Raw genomic sequence first — 16,154 nt, forward strand, 5'->3', positions numbered from 1 at the left:
AACTGAAATGGAACTTTGGGCTTTGTCTGCATTTGGTCCGTACAGAGCTTTAATTACTTCAAAACGGCATTCTAGTGTAGCATGTAGACGTTCACGGCAGTTTTTTCTAGAAACATGCAACAAAAACAACAACGCCACATTATCTAACATTCTTCGTCACATGGGCTGCATTTCTTCTAAATGTTGGGAGCGAAGGGGCTGGAAGCAACCGGCATTCTAGATATCTATTACCTGTCAGGCTTCATAAATATTCCATCCCCCCTTCTACTGATAAGTCTCCCAGCTCAAGCCGACGGTCCAAGACTTTCTCCAATGAAGTCTCTTAACCCCTAAGAAGCATTGTGTACGTGGTACAGCCACCAATATGCCTAGCGGCCCAGATGGCGAAGCTGGTGATGCCTTACTTGGGGCTCTAGTCACCATTCTATCCATCTTTGTCGCAGCTCTTTTAGCCTTTAGTATATTACCTCTTCAATTGAGACGGATTCATCGACAGTACAAAGAACTTTTACGACAATCCACTGTCACCCCTACCCTTTCTCAACGGATTCGCGAACAACGGAAGTCTGCGATCTCACATATTATTGCGGAGGAGGACCTCGAGCAACAGCGGGAACAAATCATTAGTTCACCAATTCCACAGCGCTCGGGCTATTCCACCAACTCTTCTAGATGTGGTAGAATAGAAGTGTTCGCCAACGATATTACTTGCATCGAACCCAGTTCTCCGGAGGCTGAGCGATGGGCTATCCGAAAAGTACGGTCAATGGAGAGATTGACCGGGCTTACGAATGAACTGTCAGCGAAGCCAGAACGGCGAAATCCCTTTCATGAGCCAGCCTCTGGGATACAAGATCGGAATCCCTTCTACGATCGAGAAGGGGACGTCGAATGTGATCCTAGATGCAGTTCTAAGTTGACCCAAGACGCTAAAGCTGGTGACGAAGCTGAGGCTCTAAAATCAGCATCCGCGTCCCTGGAAACGGTAAATACAGAACCTCTCGACTAGCAGATCGGTAAAAACATACAAATGACGCAGGCATCAGACCCTAACTTGCTTGTCGTTCCTCAAACCGATTCGCCTCCACGAAGTCAATCCCATCAACCACCGATCACAGACAGCCGATCTGAGTTAAATCAGAAGTCTGGATCTGGGTCGAAAGTAATCCCTCACGCCCGGTCACCTGTCTCTCGATTTCCGCTGGAGGATCCCTCGCGCACAGCGAAAGAGATATATTTCACAAGTTCCGACGACAATTTACCGGACTTGGATGGTCTGGAGCCCTACGATACATACGATGTCCCTAGCCCCTTCATTGATAGATCTTTCAGTTTGACCCTCGCATATTCGGATGATCCAGCAACAGATATAGGCAATAATGGTCGAAGTTCGCGGGGCATAAAGCTTAAACATTACCTGAAAAGCGCACGCAACAATCGAAAATCACTAGCTAGTGCCGCAGGGAGACTTTCGCGTCGGTCTCCGGTAATAATGATTCCGAAAACTAGCAACCATCGTCATCGAGCAAAAGGCCCAACAAATGAAGGAATAGCCCGTGATAAGCTAGCGACCATACACGAATTTCAGAAGGAGTTCTAGTGCTAGGGGCGATTGACTAACATCATTCTCAGCGTAAACTAACATCTGCCCCTCAGCTAGCGCGGTCAATGTTTCACACTCTTCTATAATATTCTTCGAAGGGGACAGGGTTGCAATTGTGGTTCGCTAATTATTGATGAGCAAACTTAAAGCTAACAAAAAAGCTTAAGGGCGAAGGTTTGTGAATTGATCGGTGGGGAGGCTTACAGGATGGAGGTATGTAACGTTGGGAAGATGGATGTTATATTTAGTATTCTGGAAGATGGTATATACCGGTATACCTAGGTACTAGGTAATTATTGGAAAATAGGATGGTTTCGCGTTGCCGAAGTTCAAGACACAGGCATGGGTACCATGATAACAGAACAACATGATAACATCTGTACCGTATACGTGGCCCGAGCTTGTATATCTCGGGATTTTTGGACAAATTATACCCGATTCGCGATTGGTGGTTAAGAGGCTCGAATAAGGCACAGATATGATAGCGCACTGATATTCTACGGATGTGTGAGGTACCTGGGTAGGTAGCATGAGCTAAGCAGATTAATATAAAAGCCGAATAGGACCCAAAAGAGAAATTGTCAGGGGTGTTTTGTGCACTGAAGAGCTTAAGAGATATGGATTTCTAGTATTATATAAATACATATGTTGAGAACATCTATTGCGAAGCAGAATTGGTAATTGGTGGGTTCAAGTGTGTCATGCTGATAACTCGCTAGAAATTCTCGTCTTAATTGATCAGAGCCAATGGCGATAGTCAAGGCGTCTATTTAGGCGTCTCTAAATAGACCGTTTCCAGGGTTATACTAGTGTATTAGTGGGAAGACATCATCCGAAATTTTTCAAAGTGATATCGACTCAGTCTATGCTGTTAATCTGTTAGTTGGTCTATAGTAGCTTGGATAATCATTCTTTAGACCTTACATTTACGGGAGGGAGACAGGGAAATAAATTAATGAATAGGTATCAACTGGGTCGTCGCATCGAGTTTCAAGGCGGGTGCTAAATAGTTGAATAGAAACATAAGGAATTCGATTAACGTAAGGCTATATAGGTATATCACACGATTCGGGATATCTTGTGCAATTGTAACCATGGTACTTACTTATCTATTCCAGCTAGGTCAAGTATTTGAGCTACCGTAATTCAAATGTAATAAAGCTTTAAAGATGTGATACAAGCCGGTATTCGAATACATATATAAACCGGTGAACTTGAGCGTTTCTTAGCGGATTTCGTATAGAGACCTCCCTCTGAAAAAGAATTCTTTTCGAATAATTATATGTGTCCTTTTTTAAAGATGAGTTATTACGGTGCCGCGGTAGCAAATTTCGAAGCTGAGACCTAAAACCGTCAACTACTCCAGCAGATCCTTAATTAGTTTAAACGAACTGTGCCTCCCATTTGCATGTCCGCTATGATCTAATTGGCGATAGGGCTCAATACTTCTTTAGTTTTCCTTTCGTCCATCCATTTTGTGATATCGGTGCGGAGCCTTTGCAGGAAAACTATTTATGTCGAAATTAATTGCATTAGTTGTAGTTCGAAGGAACCCGAAGTTTCAACAGTCTCGTAAAAGTTTCAATGATCCCTTTTTTTGCGTTGTCTACGGTATAATCCAACATTACAGCCCATATTTCGAACCGAGGACTCTCGAGATCGAAGTGACAAAGCAGAGTCATTTTATTACTATCGCTGTTATATCCCTACTTCTTCTACTATATATCAATTTCTACGAAGTTGCAACCAAACAAAACACAATATGCCTCGAGCAACCCAAATCCTCGTCTCCAAAACCGCAAAACCAGACATCCCAGCCCACTGGTCCCTCTACATCCCATATGCGCCCTCACCGTCAAGACCAAAGGAACAGGGAAACTTATCCACGTTGTTGGCCCCCCCTACATGGTTACACACTTGAATTTAAAGCACCATATATCCCATCTGAAGATTCTATCAAACGGGTTCCGTTCCCGCTTTGTTCCGTCAATGATGAATATGTGAGGGATACGGATGGTTATGTACTTCCTGATGGAAGTCATAAGACGGAAGTAATGCGGACGGAGGTAGAAGGATATGAAGATGAACTTGAGAGGCTTGCTAGTGAGGTTGGAGTCCCTGGAAGGGCGAAGAGTTGGAATCCGCTGGTTCCTGCGAAGGTTGGGGTGAGTTTATATACATCCACATTCTATCTATACCTTTCCAATATGACTTTCTTAAAATTTAAAGGTATATGAAGCTAATGTTTTGAAAAGAACAAGAATTGCCGGTGATGGGGGAGGGTTTATATAGATGTATTGGTGGAGGAGGGTATTTTCACAGAGGATGTGTATGAGAATCTGGAGAAAATACTGGAGACGCGGAGTTAGTTTGGAGAGAACAGCTGGCGGTTTTGCGCAATGATACCCACCTTACTATGCTGAATTTGTTTTCATAAAGCCGTGGTTAAAAAGTGTGTGCCATGTGCCATTTCGCCCGTTAGGTACCTATAGATGTAAGGGCCGTCTTGTAGGTTTAGTCATCGTTTAGCTAATTTAGTAACCGCCGTTGGCGATATATCAAGATCGCGATCCAATGCATCCAACCGCTAGTTAAAAAGATAACGTTTTGTTGCATCTATCGAAAAAGAATAAATTGATTCTGAGGAACACCATCGAATACGATCTTAAATATGTAACATCGGCAATACTCGGAGACTTGGGTCTGGGGTTACAGCCAGAATCTCGGGATGTCCCGATGTATTGAATGGACGCCTTCTAAATGCAACCAACGCGAGGAAGACTTAGTTCATTTGATATCAATTGATGGGACCACCGGTCTGCCAGTCCACCACGCACGTCACTTGCGCTTCGAGGAGGAGGTTCATATGCAGCACAAGGCTTGCAGGTGTTCTATGCGCTATCATGCCATTATATCTGCGGACTCTTCTAGCTTCTCTGCACGCTGGAAAGCAAACCTTCCACCACAGCGCTGCCCTATCAGATGAATGCATTGGGTATCCGGAGTAACATTTTATTTGACAGTCCGCCATTTAGTAGCTGTACTTCAGCTTCTGTTGTAACTTGGAAATACGCTATCAGGCGGCATTTCGGCTGAGCAGAGTGGGGACCGTATATATCCGTAAGCTTCATTCTGACCGGACAACTCTTGGTGGGAAATTGCTGCCTACGGAAACTCGAGACGACGAGAAGCTCGGGCCCAGCGATGAGGTCCTCAAATGACATCGTCTGCAAGGAGACGAAAACATATTCCGTGGTACCTCATTATACATTAAAATGTACAGCTGAACCATACCTCGACGGTGAGACAAAAAAACTCTGGTAAGAAAAAAAAAAACAGTCAGGGAAAGAGCTACTTCGACAGACTTCAAGTTCCCACCCCTTCCAATCTGTGTTTTACAAAAAAGCGCCTTGTATCCTGCAGGCCAGGGAAAAGAATCCAAGACCACTCTTGTGGGACGCGGGAAAAGGGTACTACACAGTACGCTCCCTCGGAAAGGACCAGGATCCTAACTATTCAGTCGGAGACCCTGCTCCCTTGCCTCCTCAAATTAAGCCACACCGCTCAAGCGAACGGCTTTATGACAGACCATTGGGACTGATCACTCAAATGGCGTGATTCTTGATCTCATCCTGCATGGGATTTAAGACGTTCCTAAGCCCAGAAAAGCAAGTTTTCCATCCCTGGCATTTCGCGTTCAGTACTCTAGTCGTACAGCGATCTCAATGTTCAAAAATACAACAAATATAGTGTTGGGTTGGGTAATGTCAAGCAACAGCTTGTATTCCCGATGCCGGACTTTTCCAAACGGGCATTGGCACCAATCCTTTAACGGTCAATTGTCGGGGAAGTGGGTTGTAAGGTTCAGGGAGGTTAGTGAGAGCGATTTCTCTCCCTTGAAAGATAATATGGTCAGACAAAAAAAGGTTCCTTCTGACAGACTAGTGAATCTGAGTCGTCCCTCCTTCCGTTGTAAAATCCGCAAACAATAAACCAAAAGGATGAAAAAGAACACTTAGGCAAAGTGGGCCGACTTGAATAAGGATTTAGGGCGTTTTTGTTCTTCAATTGACTGAACATGGCACCTATTTGCGACATATAAGACACTTCTTAATTGCCTTGTGGCCACCCGGACACCAATCAGACCTTTCTATTTGGCAGCTTCGTTCCGAGTTACCTCTTATCATGAAGCTAAAGGCCACTTTATTTCTCCCCAAGGCTTCCTGCAGGGAGCCGTAGATGATTGATCAGGCGATTGGGCGGACTACGTCATACACTAGAACTTTATTCCGGAGTACCATGCACAATATTTCACATAAAATGCCTGAAATATCGAAACTACTTCTGAGGGAAGATGTCCGGACATGAGTCGCCATCATCGGATTGGATCTTAAGAAATGATTGAAGGGACGGGAAGAATTTTGGCATCTCAATCGGAATAACTATCCACCACAGCGGCAGAAGGAGATTTTCCTTTTTCTACTCGGAATGTTCACATGGCTAAACCGTTGAAGACCCTGCAGTTGAAGTGAAGTTTTGAGATACTCTATAACGATATCTATTCTTGGAGATATCTAACCCCTCTCGATCGAATCGATATATCGATCCGCCAGATATCTCCGCAGAGTTCAGTCTAGGACCAAGTGTTCGACGCTACACCAGTGAACTAGATATAATCCAAAACATTCGTTACAAACTCCAGAGGGTTCCAGTACATTATTCAGAGCCCTTACTCATGGCGGACACGAAGCAATCAACCACTCGCCAATCCGATCGTCATCTGGACGGATCCCTAGCCTTCCGGATGGGTGTGCAGAATGATTCCGTAGTTTACTTTTAACGCGGGAAGCGACTAGGTATCCACTAGAGAAAAGGCCTGAGCTCATTTGCATCTTGACATATCCTGCCAATGAGGAAGTATCGATGAATTTGCGACGATGCCATTCCAGCAGCAGCATCTGCATCTTCCCGAACCCTCATCACAAGGTGTATCGACCTTGAGATATGATTGCTTTTACTCGTAAGGATCTCACGGTCATTCTCAAGATGCTGAGTCGAGTCGGCCATGATCGACTCTTTGGCTAAGTATATAAAGCGGCATCCTACACCCCACGATCACCAATCTTGAATTTGATACTTCATAGAAGCATCAGATATTATATCGCACGGAATAACGCACGGAACAATACGCAAGGAACCTTATTTAAGCCTACCAGGGCCATACCCAAAATTCCAACACTCCAAAATGCAGAAAGAGAAGAGATGGGTTAACACCCCCAACTTCCAACGCTAGCGTCTTTCGATCCCTGGGTAGCTCGCCCTATACCTCTTTTTAATATAAACTTGAGGGCTTTGGCACTTTTTCGATCGATCGTCCAATTCGTAAGACACATCTTTTTCTATTTTCTTATTCTTATAATTATCCTTTTGGTTCTTTGTAAATTCGATGATGGTCAGACCCTTTGACCGTTTGAATACCGGCGTTCGCATATTCCGTGCCGTTGAGAAGATCTATTCCGTACCCCTGTTGTCAATCTTTCACAGTTGTTCTAAATCCCCACTATTCTTTCATTCTATTTTCCCGAAGAGGTTAACTTTATTTATAGGATTTGTGTCCCCCGTTTTCCATTAGTAGACTTTATCAGATGAAACATTTAGTCTATATCAATGGTGGTGGTACATGCTTCCCATTCTTCTTTGAAATGGAAAGTTGCTTTTTTGTATCTATCGTTCGTCTAATATTTTACGATCCCGATTCTCAGGACTACTAACTATAGAAATAGTGGAGGTGCTTACATTAATATAGATCTTTTCTGCACAGGTCCTGGATTCCTCTCTAGCTCTCTTTCCTTTTTTTCTTTGAACCTTCGAAACTTTTCTTGGGAAATCTTTATTACGATTAGATACCCTCCTATAGCTTTTCGATTCATTCGTTCTAGAAATGCTTCATTATAATTCAAGATGACTACCAGCGATTCTCCAAATATGCCACACTACCAACAAGAAGAATACCGTAACCGGTTTGTTGGGAAACTGTTGCTTGATCCCTCTAGGACTACTGCGAGGGCAGGGGTAAGTTTAAATTCCCCGGTACCTTGGGTTTTCTCGTCCTCGTTTGGATGTTTTTATATGTATGCGAGATTTCAATCTGGCATTGGTCTCGGTTGGATATCTTAATATCAGATTCAACTGCCAACATACTATACTTTTACCAACCCTTTGTTTTTTTGGTCTTCGTACTGACGGGCTTCTTCTATTAGGAAGTTTTGAGATCACAACTTCCGAGAAACCATCGAGTGGTTAGAATGGGGAGTGCTCCGCCTCAAGATTTTGACGGGTGGAGGTAGATATATATTCTCATCTTTTTGTCCATCTCTTGTTTATTGGCTAACCGTCTGGTATTAGAATGACCCTCCTCGTTGACGATGATAACATGATACGTCGTATCGACTTCTACTAAGCCCCTCCAGATCCTCGAGCGAGGATGAAGACGATGGGCATTTTTGTCCATCTATTGGGTCTTCACTGGTGTAGTAGTATCAGTGGATGGCAGCTAGTTTACGATTTGCATACACGTACATGCGTGTATGCGCCCCATTAGAATATAGTTGATCCTAGAGAGCTCCATGTTCTGAAGGTTGGGATGGCTTAGCTGTATCATACTTTTAACGACCATTTTATTTTATTTTATTTATCTATTTAATTTTTTATTTAATTTTTTATTTAATTTTTTATTTAACGTTAATTTTTTATTTAACGTTAATTTTTTATTTAATTTTTTATTTTTTATTTTTGTTATTTAGGTAGAATATTTTTTTGGTAATTAATACTATGAGAGCGGATAAAATATCCTTTTACTATACGGGTTGTTTGCAATGTGATCTTATTGCGAGGCTGAATCTGTTGTAGGGTATGATGGGCCTCATCCCGAGAAGCGATGTTTTATGCAAAATAACGTATGCATCGTGATTACTAGTACACATTTCGTTCGCCCATTGTTATGGGAAAAAGTACTATCAGGAACCCTCCCAAAAGGATCGAGACGGTTTGAAGGGGAAAAGGAAACAAAAAGGGAATCAATTTCTCTCCACTAGCTATAGATTTTTTCATGGTATATTTTTAAAAAACTGTCCCTTCTGCTTCGTTCGTTACAATGGAGTTTCTTTGCCCATCTTCTCTTCTTCTTGTCCGTCATCTTTTTAAAGCACAAAAAAATAATTTATTTATAAAAAAACCAACGGACCTACCCATGATCACGCCACTCCCTTCAGAGAAACAAAAATAAAACTAAGACACCAGCCCCAAAAGCTTGCTAACAGCCGGTTGTCTCTTTTTATCTGCCACCAAAACCTGGAGGTCCACCACCAGGCGGATACTGGCCCCTGCCCATGGGTCCACCGGGTGGTCCGCCTTGAAATCCGGGTGGCCCACCACCTGGAAACGATGGAGGAGCGCCGAAGCCAACCGGCGGGGCAGGCATGCCTGGTGGGAGGTTTGTTCGCATTGGACCTTGAAGACCGGGGCCTCCAAAGCCTGGAGGGGCTCCTGGCATGCCGGTTGGGGGTGCACCGAAGCCGGTGGGTGGTTGGCCCATTCCTGTAGTTTATAACGCGTTAGTATTTGTTTTTAAAACTCTTATTTTAGGTATATATGGGAGATATACCGATTGGTAGGCCTCTTCCTGCCGGTCTTGCGATACCAGGACCTGGCTGGATGGGTGTTTGTGATGTTCCTGCACCTGAACCGACGGGTAGTCTTGATGCTGGGGTTTCTGTTGGTGGACCTTCGACTGATAGGGAGACGATTGTCATGCCACGAAGGATGATGAGGCCGAGGGTACGTTTCTCCTCAACTTCGGTGGTTGGAGCGTTAGGGTTGGACTTTGTGGCTTTGCGCTTTGTGCGACGGAATTCTTCTGTGTCGGCGAGGACAACGTTCATGTGCTATTTTATATCAGAAGTTAGTCTACTTGTGATTACCACTGAGGAAGTGACAGGGTATACCTTATCGAATGCGAGCAAGGTACCGGTCAATTGTCTGCTGTCGTTCAATGTGACGCGCATCCTGTAGTTTATCTGTTATAGAATAGTCTTGGAATCAGTATTCCATCCCATCGCAATTGATATTGTCATGGTCGAGTGACTTGATTGGGTTATACATACGAGATTTGCCTATACGTTTGCACCAACGATCCGTCATTACCTTATATCAGCCATACTGTTCCGTTCCGACTCGACGAGCTCCCTCTCTTTTTGGATGATTGGGGGAGTCAACATTGACGTTGATTTGATAAAGACAAAGTATCGTGTCTTTTCATAGTAGTTTTCTTGTTTGGGACTTACCATTTTGCCTTGCTTGTGTGCCATCTTGACTAGTAATTTATAGTCCGCGGACTTGAGAGCTGGAGAAGTGAGAGGGGAGGTGATTGGAGGGTTGTGGAGCTCGATGGGATGAGGGCGCACGTGGAGGGGGGTGGAGGAGGTTGATTGAGGAAGTCGCGACGGATGGGACCAGCTTAGCTGCTCCGAGTATGGAAATTTGCTGGCTGATTCACGCGATCCCAGGAATAGGCTTGGCAGGCTTAACCGCGGTCGGCGTTTAAAAGCGTTAAATCCGATTTAGCGCGGCGAGCCCTAGATCACGTGTAACTATATGTGTTCGGCATTGTGTTGTGTGTTGGAGACCTCTAGATGCAACGCATCGATATGACTGCGTTTCCCAAAGGGGTTTAGGCCCTCATTCAACCGCAACACTTGGATTTTGACGAAAAGAAGAATCTAAGCCAGCTATCTCGACGACATCGAATTCCAACCTAGTAAACTTCAACCATCTTTGACCTCCATCGACACCGACCGTTTTCCTCCCCTACCCCATCACTAAATCCAACATTCACAATGGTTAGCATCCTACCTACCTTCCCGACCGGCTGTTACGACCTTCAGGTTTTGTGGAGTTATGAGATATTGGGCAGCAGAGATGGCTGATTCTTTTGATTTGATTATGTAGACCGACAAGTCCGCCAACCCCATGCGGGAACTCCGCATCGAGAAGCTCGTCCTCAACATCTGTGTCGGTGAATCTGGTGACAGACTTACCCGTGCCGCCAAGGTGCTCGAACAGCTGTCTGGTCAGACTCCAGTCTACAGTACGACAAAATCTCCAACTTTCCTCCAACAATTGAAAATCTACATGAGATTTTGAAAGGGAATGAAATAAGTGTCTAATGAGATGGGAATTTTACAGGCAAGGCCCGCTACACTGTCCGAACCTTCGGTATCCGTCGTAACGAAAAGATTGCCGTCCATGTCACCGTCCGTGGACCCAAGGCCGAGGAAATCTTGGAGCGTGGACTCAAGGTCAAGGAATACGAATTGAGGAAGAGGAACTTCTCGGAGAGCGGAAACTTCGGATTCGGTATCAACGAGCACATCGATTTGGGTATCAAGTACGATCCTGGTATTGGTATTTACGGCATGGACTTCTACTGCATCATGTGGGTTACCCTCTAACTTTACGAGAATATAAAATGGTGGAAATGTGGGGGATACGGAGATTGGGACTTGGATATGATATGTGATGAATGGAAATGCTGATGTGGTTGATATATACAGGTCCCGTCGTGGTCAGCGTGTTGCCAAGCGAAGAAGATGCACTAGCAGAGTCGGTGCTAGCCACCGAATCCACCAGATTGACACCATCAAGTGGTTCAAGGCCAAGTACGATGCCACCGTCAGGTAGACGACCAATATAGGAGCGTCTTGATGTTGTTTTTGCTTCGCTTTCTTTTACCTTTCAAAAGAAATTTATACCTCGAATTCACATGATACACCCGTCAATCACGAAATCCGAACTCCAGACATAATTCTCCTCCTCTTCCTCCGTTTTCCTTCGAACTCCCGTTATTGATGAGGGGTTCGGGTTTTCCTTTTTTGTCATCCGTCATCACCCAATCCATCCTCCACGTTGAAACCTACTTCCGTTATGGGCGTTCATATCTGTGTTATAACCTCCTCTTTTTTTTTTTTCAAGACCATTGTACATTTTTTGTTTCCTTTGGTAGTGTAACGCCTATCGTGGGATGGGTGAGCTTATTTTTTTCCAGCTCGAGGAATGAAGATAATGAATGATACAATTATTCCGATGGAATCTACACGACTTCGATAGGTCTTTATGGCTGGTGAATAGTTTCACAGAGTAGACGTATTAGCATTGCATATAGAGGTAGTCTATCGAGAGCACGTTCAATCGGGCTACGTGAATACATGACCTACAGAAACTAGAACAACAGCCGAAGCCCTACCGACAAAGCCTGACCTGGTCACGAGATCTCGAGACCTATCCTAGTCTTTGTGCAACCCGACGAATTTGGACGACATCCCGAAAATACAACACGATTGTGTGTTGCAGAACGTCAATAAAGGCATTTCACGGGAACTGGTTACGCATCCCATTTATGAATTATATTCCGGAAATTATTGACTAATATCTAAGCATCTATGGAGACCATATTGATGCGTCATTGGTTATCAAACGACGATTGTACATTAAATCTTGACATAAATACACCGCTGATACTGACATCATTAAATGTTTACTATGAAGTCTCTATGGAATCGTTGGAACCATCTCTCCATTGTATCACTACACCATCGTATCTCCCTCTAAACTTCTAATTGCCCAATCAGTCGATTAATTCCAATCATTTCCCCTAATATACCACAATTCACTATTTCCCCACAAGGCTTCATGGGTCCTCGCGAAGCCCATTACCAATAGATGAGCCATATGCTCTACGAACTAGAACCAAGTGCCCGCGCTCACAGTCCCGCCAGCGCATTTTACAAATCTCTCCAAGACCATACCATAAAATACAGACTCCGCAAACTCCCCTCCGGCACTTTTCAAAAGGAAAAGATCCCACGATCCGAACTTCCTTCAAAAATAAAGTCTCGCCTGAACAACGTATGCAAGGCGTTCGACGGGATACAGCGGAAGCCCAGATCCGAAGGGTGAGGTGGTGGGCTGTAAAACGTATTTCGGCATTAACGCATAAAGCGCATAAAGCCATTCGACGATCTCAAGAGTTAAGACAGATGATTTATACACGCTAGGGACAAGACGGTTGACGTGTTGATTCCGTTGTTTGAAGAGTTGGGGGCGGAACCTAGTGCTGTTCTTAACGCTCAGAAACCTGCGAAAAGGCTTGATAATAAAGTTTCGAAGATTGAAAAGAAGATTTCGACGGTTGACCAACGGATTGAAAGGGTTGAGAGGAAGAAGGACGCGAAGATAGGGAGTTATTAGTTACATATTAGCAATTTGACGAGGAAGCCGGCGGTTGGTGTTGAGGGTTCTACTGGGAGCGGAGACGTTGACGAAAAGACTGCTGCGAATATCAGGAAAGCAGCTAAACTTTGGTTACATATGAGTCCTCCTCCTGTCTGAACAAGCTAGGCGAATGTACTGATTTGAAAACCTCGAAGAAGGACCGAAAGCGGAACCCCAAAGCATCGAAGAAGCACTTAAAGAGCTCGAGGCTACCTGAGCCCGAGGAGGACTCGACTGAGGGTAAGAAAAAGAATCGGGGGTATCGAAGAAGGATCTGACGGGAAATAAGAAAGATCCAGATAACGACCGGAAAGACTCGAAGAAGGGCTCTAAAAAGGATCTCAAGCAAAGCACGAAGAAAGATTCAAAGAAAGACTCCAAAAAGGACTCTAAGAAAGATCCCCAAAAAGGGTTCAAGAAAAGCTCTAAGAAAAACTCTAAGGCCGACCTTAAGAAGTATTCCAAGAAAGACCTAGAAGGCTCTAAGAAAGAGTCCAAGAAGGACCTGAAGAAAGAGCCCAAGAGAGACTTAAAGAAAGACTCTAAGAAGGACTCGATCACGAAGAAAGACTCGAAGAAAGACCTCCAGAAGGGCTCCATGACAGACCAGAAGAAGGACACCGAATCTTCCAAAGACTCGAAGAAAGTTTCAAAAGGAAAGGGGCCTCGAAAGAAGCCACAAGAAAAATCCAGACTTCGGAGTCCCAGAAGAAAGGAAAACCCAAAAAGAAAAAAAAAGAGGATAAACGACATCTCCTTCTGGTTATTAATTTGTCTGCTACGTACCTGTCGATTGCTAAAGTCCTTGGGTCGAAAATATGATTCGCCAATCTTGGTCAACCCGTATCGAAGCTTCCAACCCCCCTCCCCCACCGCCAAAGTCAACAGCATCTAGGGTGGCACATTGGGTCGGACTACCTCATTACCGCCTTCCACGTTTTAAGCTAGCCGACGAGGTGATGCTTCAAGAACTCCAAACAGATGAACTTGATGCAGAGGACTATGCGCTGCTTCCAACTAGTTCAACGGCTGGGGAAGCGCGACAAGTCCAGCTAGTCAATCTACTGGAACACCAAGGGTTTTCTGATCGAGCCCCCGTGCCTAAATCGTCGCCCAATCTTACCCCCGCGGCTCCTCGAGCTAGCCCTATTGAAGTCGAAAAGCAGGTTAATGAGGATCCTCCATCTCCTGAAATAGAGCACATAGAAGTGGTTTCACCCAATTATAATGGCCAACTGTGGAGGATTTAATGGCTTCCTTTTCGCTGGTGAAGCGGGTACAACCGAGATCCAGACATCGACACCAATCGCTGTGGTGCGGGTTCCACCTGCGGAGGGTGCACAGATGCCTCTTCCACCTATTAAGGCTCCCCTACCTTCTCCACTTCCACCAGAAGAACCATCTCCCATGCCTTCACCGCTAGAAGATGCATCTCCATTACCAGTTGTTGCACCCCTACGGTTTCCGCCACGGGCTATCACCCTTTCCCCCCGGACTAGAAAAACAACCCTCCCCGTTTTCAGGTTCACCCGAAACATTCACATTTGACCCCAGAGCTGCAGAGAAACGGCGTATGACTGTAGCATTTGGGGTTACGCCACTCCAACGCAGAGGGGCGGCGGGACTTGCGCAAGGTGTTTTGAGACGGGTAAGTACCGCTGCTATTGGTGGTGAGGGGAGGAGAGGGGTTTGGCGAGTGTGATTAGGGTTGTGGATGTAATGCTTGTGAAGGAACGGGAGGGGCAGTTGGGAATAATGAGGAGGGCGGAGATGGCATAGGATTGATAGTATGTTTTTGTACGGGTATGAGAAGAGTTGGGGTTGCGAGCACTTTTATACGTACACATTGTCTACGTTTGTTGATAATGTTAACTTTAAGGTGGGGTATTTGTATTTTTAAATCATATGGTATGGAGTTGCTTTAGATTGATTATCGGGGTTATTAGAGATTACGCTTTTACGAATGTCCCTGGCTTGGTGCTACATTTAGTCAAGTTAGAGTCACATCCCACGACAAAGGCTTTGCGGTGGGATATTCTGAGTACAAGACAATGGGATATCACATTATGTAGATTTTGCGTTGCCTTTATGTGGTAGCTTTAGAAGCCTTATTACGGAATATATATCGGCATGTGCCGGCACCCCCAGTAGAAGACTTTGGCGAATAAGATTGCGTTAAATACATTATGGCCGGGCGAGGACGATGTGGCGGAGTCTTGTCTTGTCCCTTGAATACCTGTTTCCGGTGATACATATACCCGCACCCGTTGCATGATCGGTTACTAGCTGACATACAGAGCACTGTTGCATCGTGCAGCTTTTGGGCGTTTTATCCTGGTATGACATCCAACTGCGCCATATAATTGTGTCGAGGCTGGCATGCCATCGATGCGGCCCTTTGTATTTGCGGGACATATTCACACGCTGTAGTGTAGTTCCCCTACACTGCGCCGTAACGCTGCGACTTAGTTGATATTGTAAGTAAACTGTGAAGGCTCGGATGCACTGCTGTGGCCGAGCTGGCTCGACGATGCAAATGTATCTGTGCGGAAATATAGAATTTGGATTGATCCCGTTCAGGCTGGATTGTGGTAAAGTACATATGAAGGTTTCCCCTGTCTATATCTGGGAATACATTCGATTTGATAGGGAAGGTTCCGCCCCTCGTTCATACTTTGGAAAACTGTGGTGACATAGAGACCTTACGTGACAAAACTGATAATGGACGGGACGCCCCGCAAATCAGGTCAGGGCTGCAGCGAAGTTTATTTCCTTTTTTCTAAGAGGCGTCGAGACTTCAAAGCTGGGCTGGAAATCGGATTGTTTGTGAGTGGACAATGATTGAGGGGGAAAGAGAATGACGAAGGCGTTTTTTAAAGTTAAGCGCCGATGGGTGCAGCCATGTGGAGAAGTCTTTTGGCTAGCCGTAGTGTAAGTAAGTACCTACGTAAGTACCATACTACGTACTGTGTAGTAGATATTTGGTGCCGATGTCAATGCCAGGCGAAGCCGACGGGTATTTTATAAATGTTTGTTACTCATTAGTCCTGAGTATACAAACTTGAAGCCTTTTCGGTATCGTAAACAATTAAACGCTTCCCCAGAATTTATATGTCTATGGATACATAATGTAAGTACTTTGACCAGCGTGGGTTTGCTGGCCTCGGAAAATATCGTATCATGTCGACCTCGTTTGCATCTTTTGGTGTTCTGGTTTGGCATA

General features: G+C 44.8%; 5 protein-coding genes across 5 annotated transcripts; 4 read left to right on the plus strand and 1 right to left on the minus strand.

Moving 5' to 3' along the window:
- Positions 1 to 364: 364 nt before the first annotated feature.
- DFL_009044 (uncharacterized protein) lies at positions 365 to 1,009 on the plus strand (the record flags this gene model as incomplete). Its single annotated transcript, XM_067638868.1, has 1 exon — positions 365 to 1,009. One exon carries the CDS (start codon positions 365 to 367, stop codon positions 1,007 to 1,009), a length of 645 nt encoding a protein of 214 aa, XP_067486713.1.
- A 6,555-nt stretch (positions 1,010 to 7,564) lies between these two features.
- On the plus strand, positions 7,565 to 8,063 carry DFL_009045 (uncharacterized protein; the record flags this gene model as incomplete). The annotated part of the gene is made up of 3 exons (XM_067638869.1): positions 7,565 to 7,675; positions 7,864 to 7,946; positions 8,009 to 8,063. 3 exons carry the CDS (start codon positions 7,565 to 7,567, stop codon positions 8,061 to 8,063), a joined length of 249 nt encoding a protein of 82 aa, XP_067486714.1.
- Positions 8,064 to 8,936: 873 nt separating this feature from the next.
- DFL_009046 (uncharacterized protein) lies at positions 8,937 to 9,969 on the minus strand (the record flags this gene model as incomplete). Its single annotated transcript, XM_067638870.1, has 5 exons — positions 8,937 to 9,199; positions 9,267 to 9,546; positions 9,607 to 9,678; positions 9,766 to 9,774; positions 9,946 to 9,969. 5 exons carry the CDS (start codon positions 9,967 to 9,969, stop codon positions 8,937 to 8,939), a joined length of 648 nt encoding a protein of 215 aa, XP_067486715.1.
- Positions 9,970 to 10,497: 528 nt separating this feature from the next.
- On the plus strand, positions 10,498 to 11,341 carry DFL_009047 (60S ribosomal protein uL5; the record flags this gene model as incomplete). The annotated part of the gene is made up of 4 exons (XM_067638871.1): positions 10,498 to 10,500; positions 10,610 to 10,748; positions 10,847 to 11,096; positions 11,215 to 11,341. 4 exons carry the CDS (start codon positions 10,498 to 10,500, stop codon positions 11,339 to 11,341), a joined length of 519 nt encoding a protein of 172 aa, XP_067486716.1.
- Positions 11,342 to 13,749: 2,408 nt separating this feature from the next.
- Positions 13,750 to 14,181, plus strand: DFL_009048 (uncharacterized protein; the record flags this gene model as incomplete). The annotated part of the gene is made up of 1 exon (XM_067638872.1): positions 13,750 to 14,181. One exon carries the CDS (start codon positions 13,750 to 13,752, stop codon positions 14,179 to 14,181), a length of 432 nt encoding a protein of 143 aa, XP_067486717.1.
- Positions 14,182 to 16,154: the final 1,973 nt, after the last annotated feature.

Source organism: Arthrobotrys flagrans, assembly GCF_004000055.1.
Source record: "Arthrobotrys flagrans strain CBS H-5679 chromosome Unknown unitig_1, whole genome shotgun sequence".
Lineage (NCBI taxonomy): Eukaryota > Fungi > Ascomycota > Orbiliomycetes > Orbiliales > Orbiliaceae > Arthrobotrys > Arthrobotrys flagrans.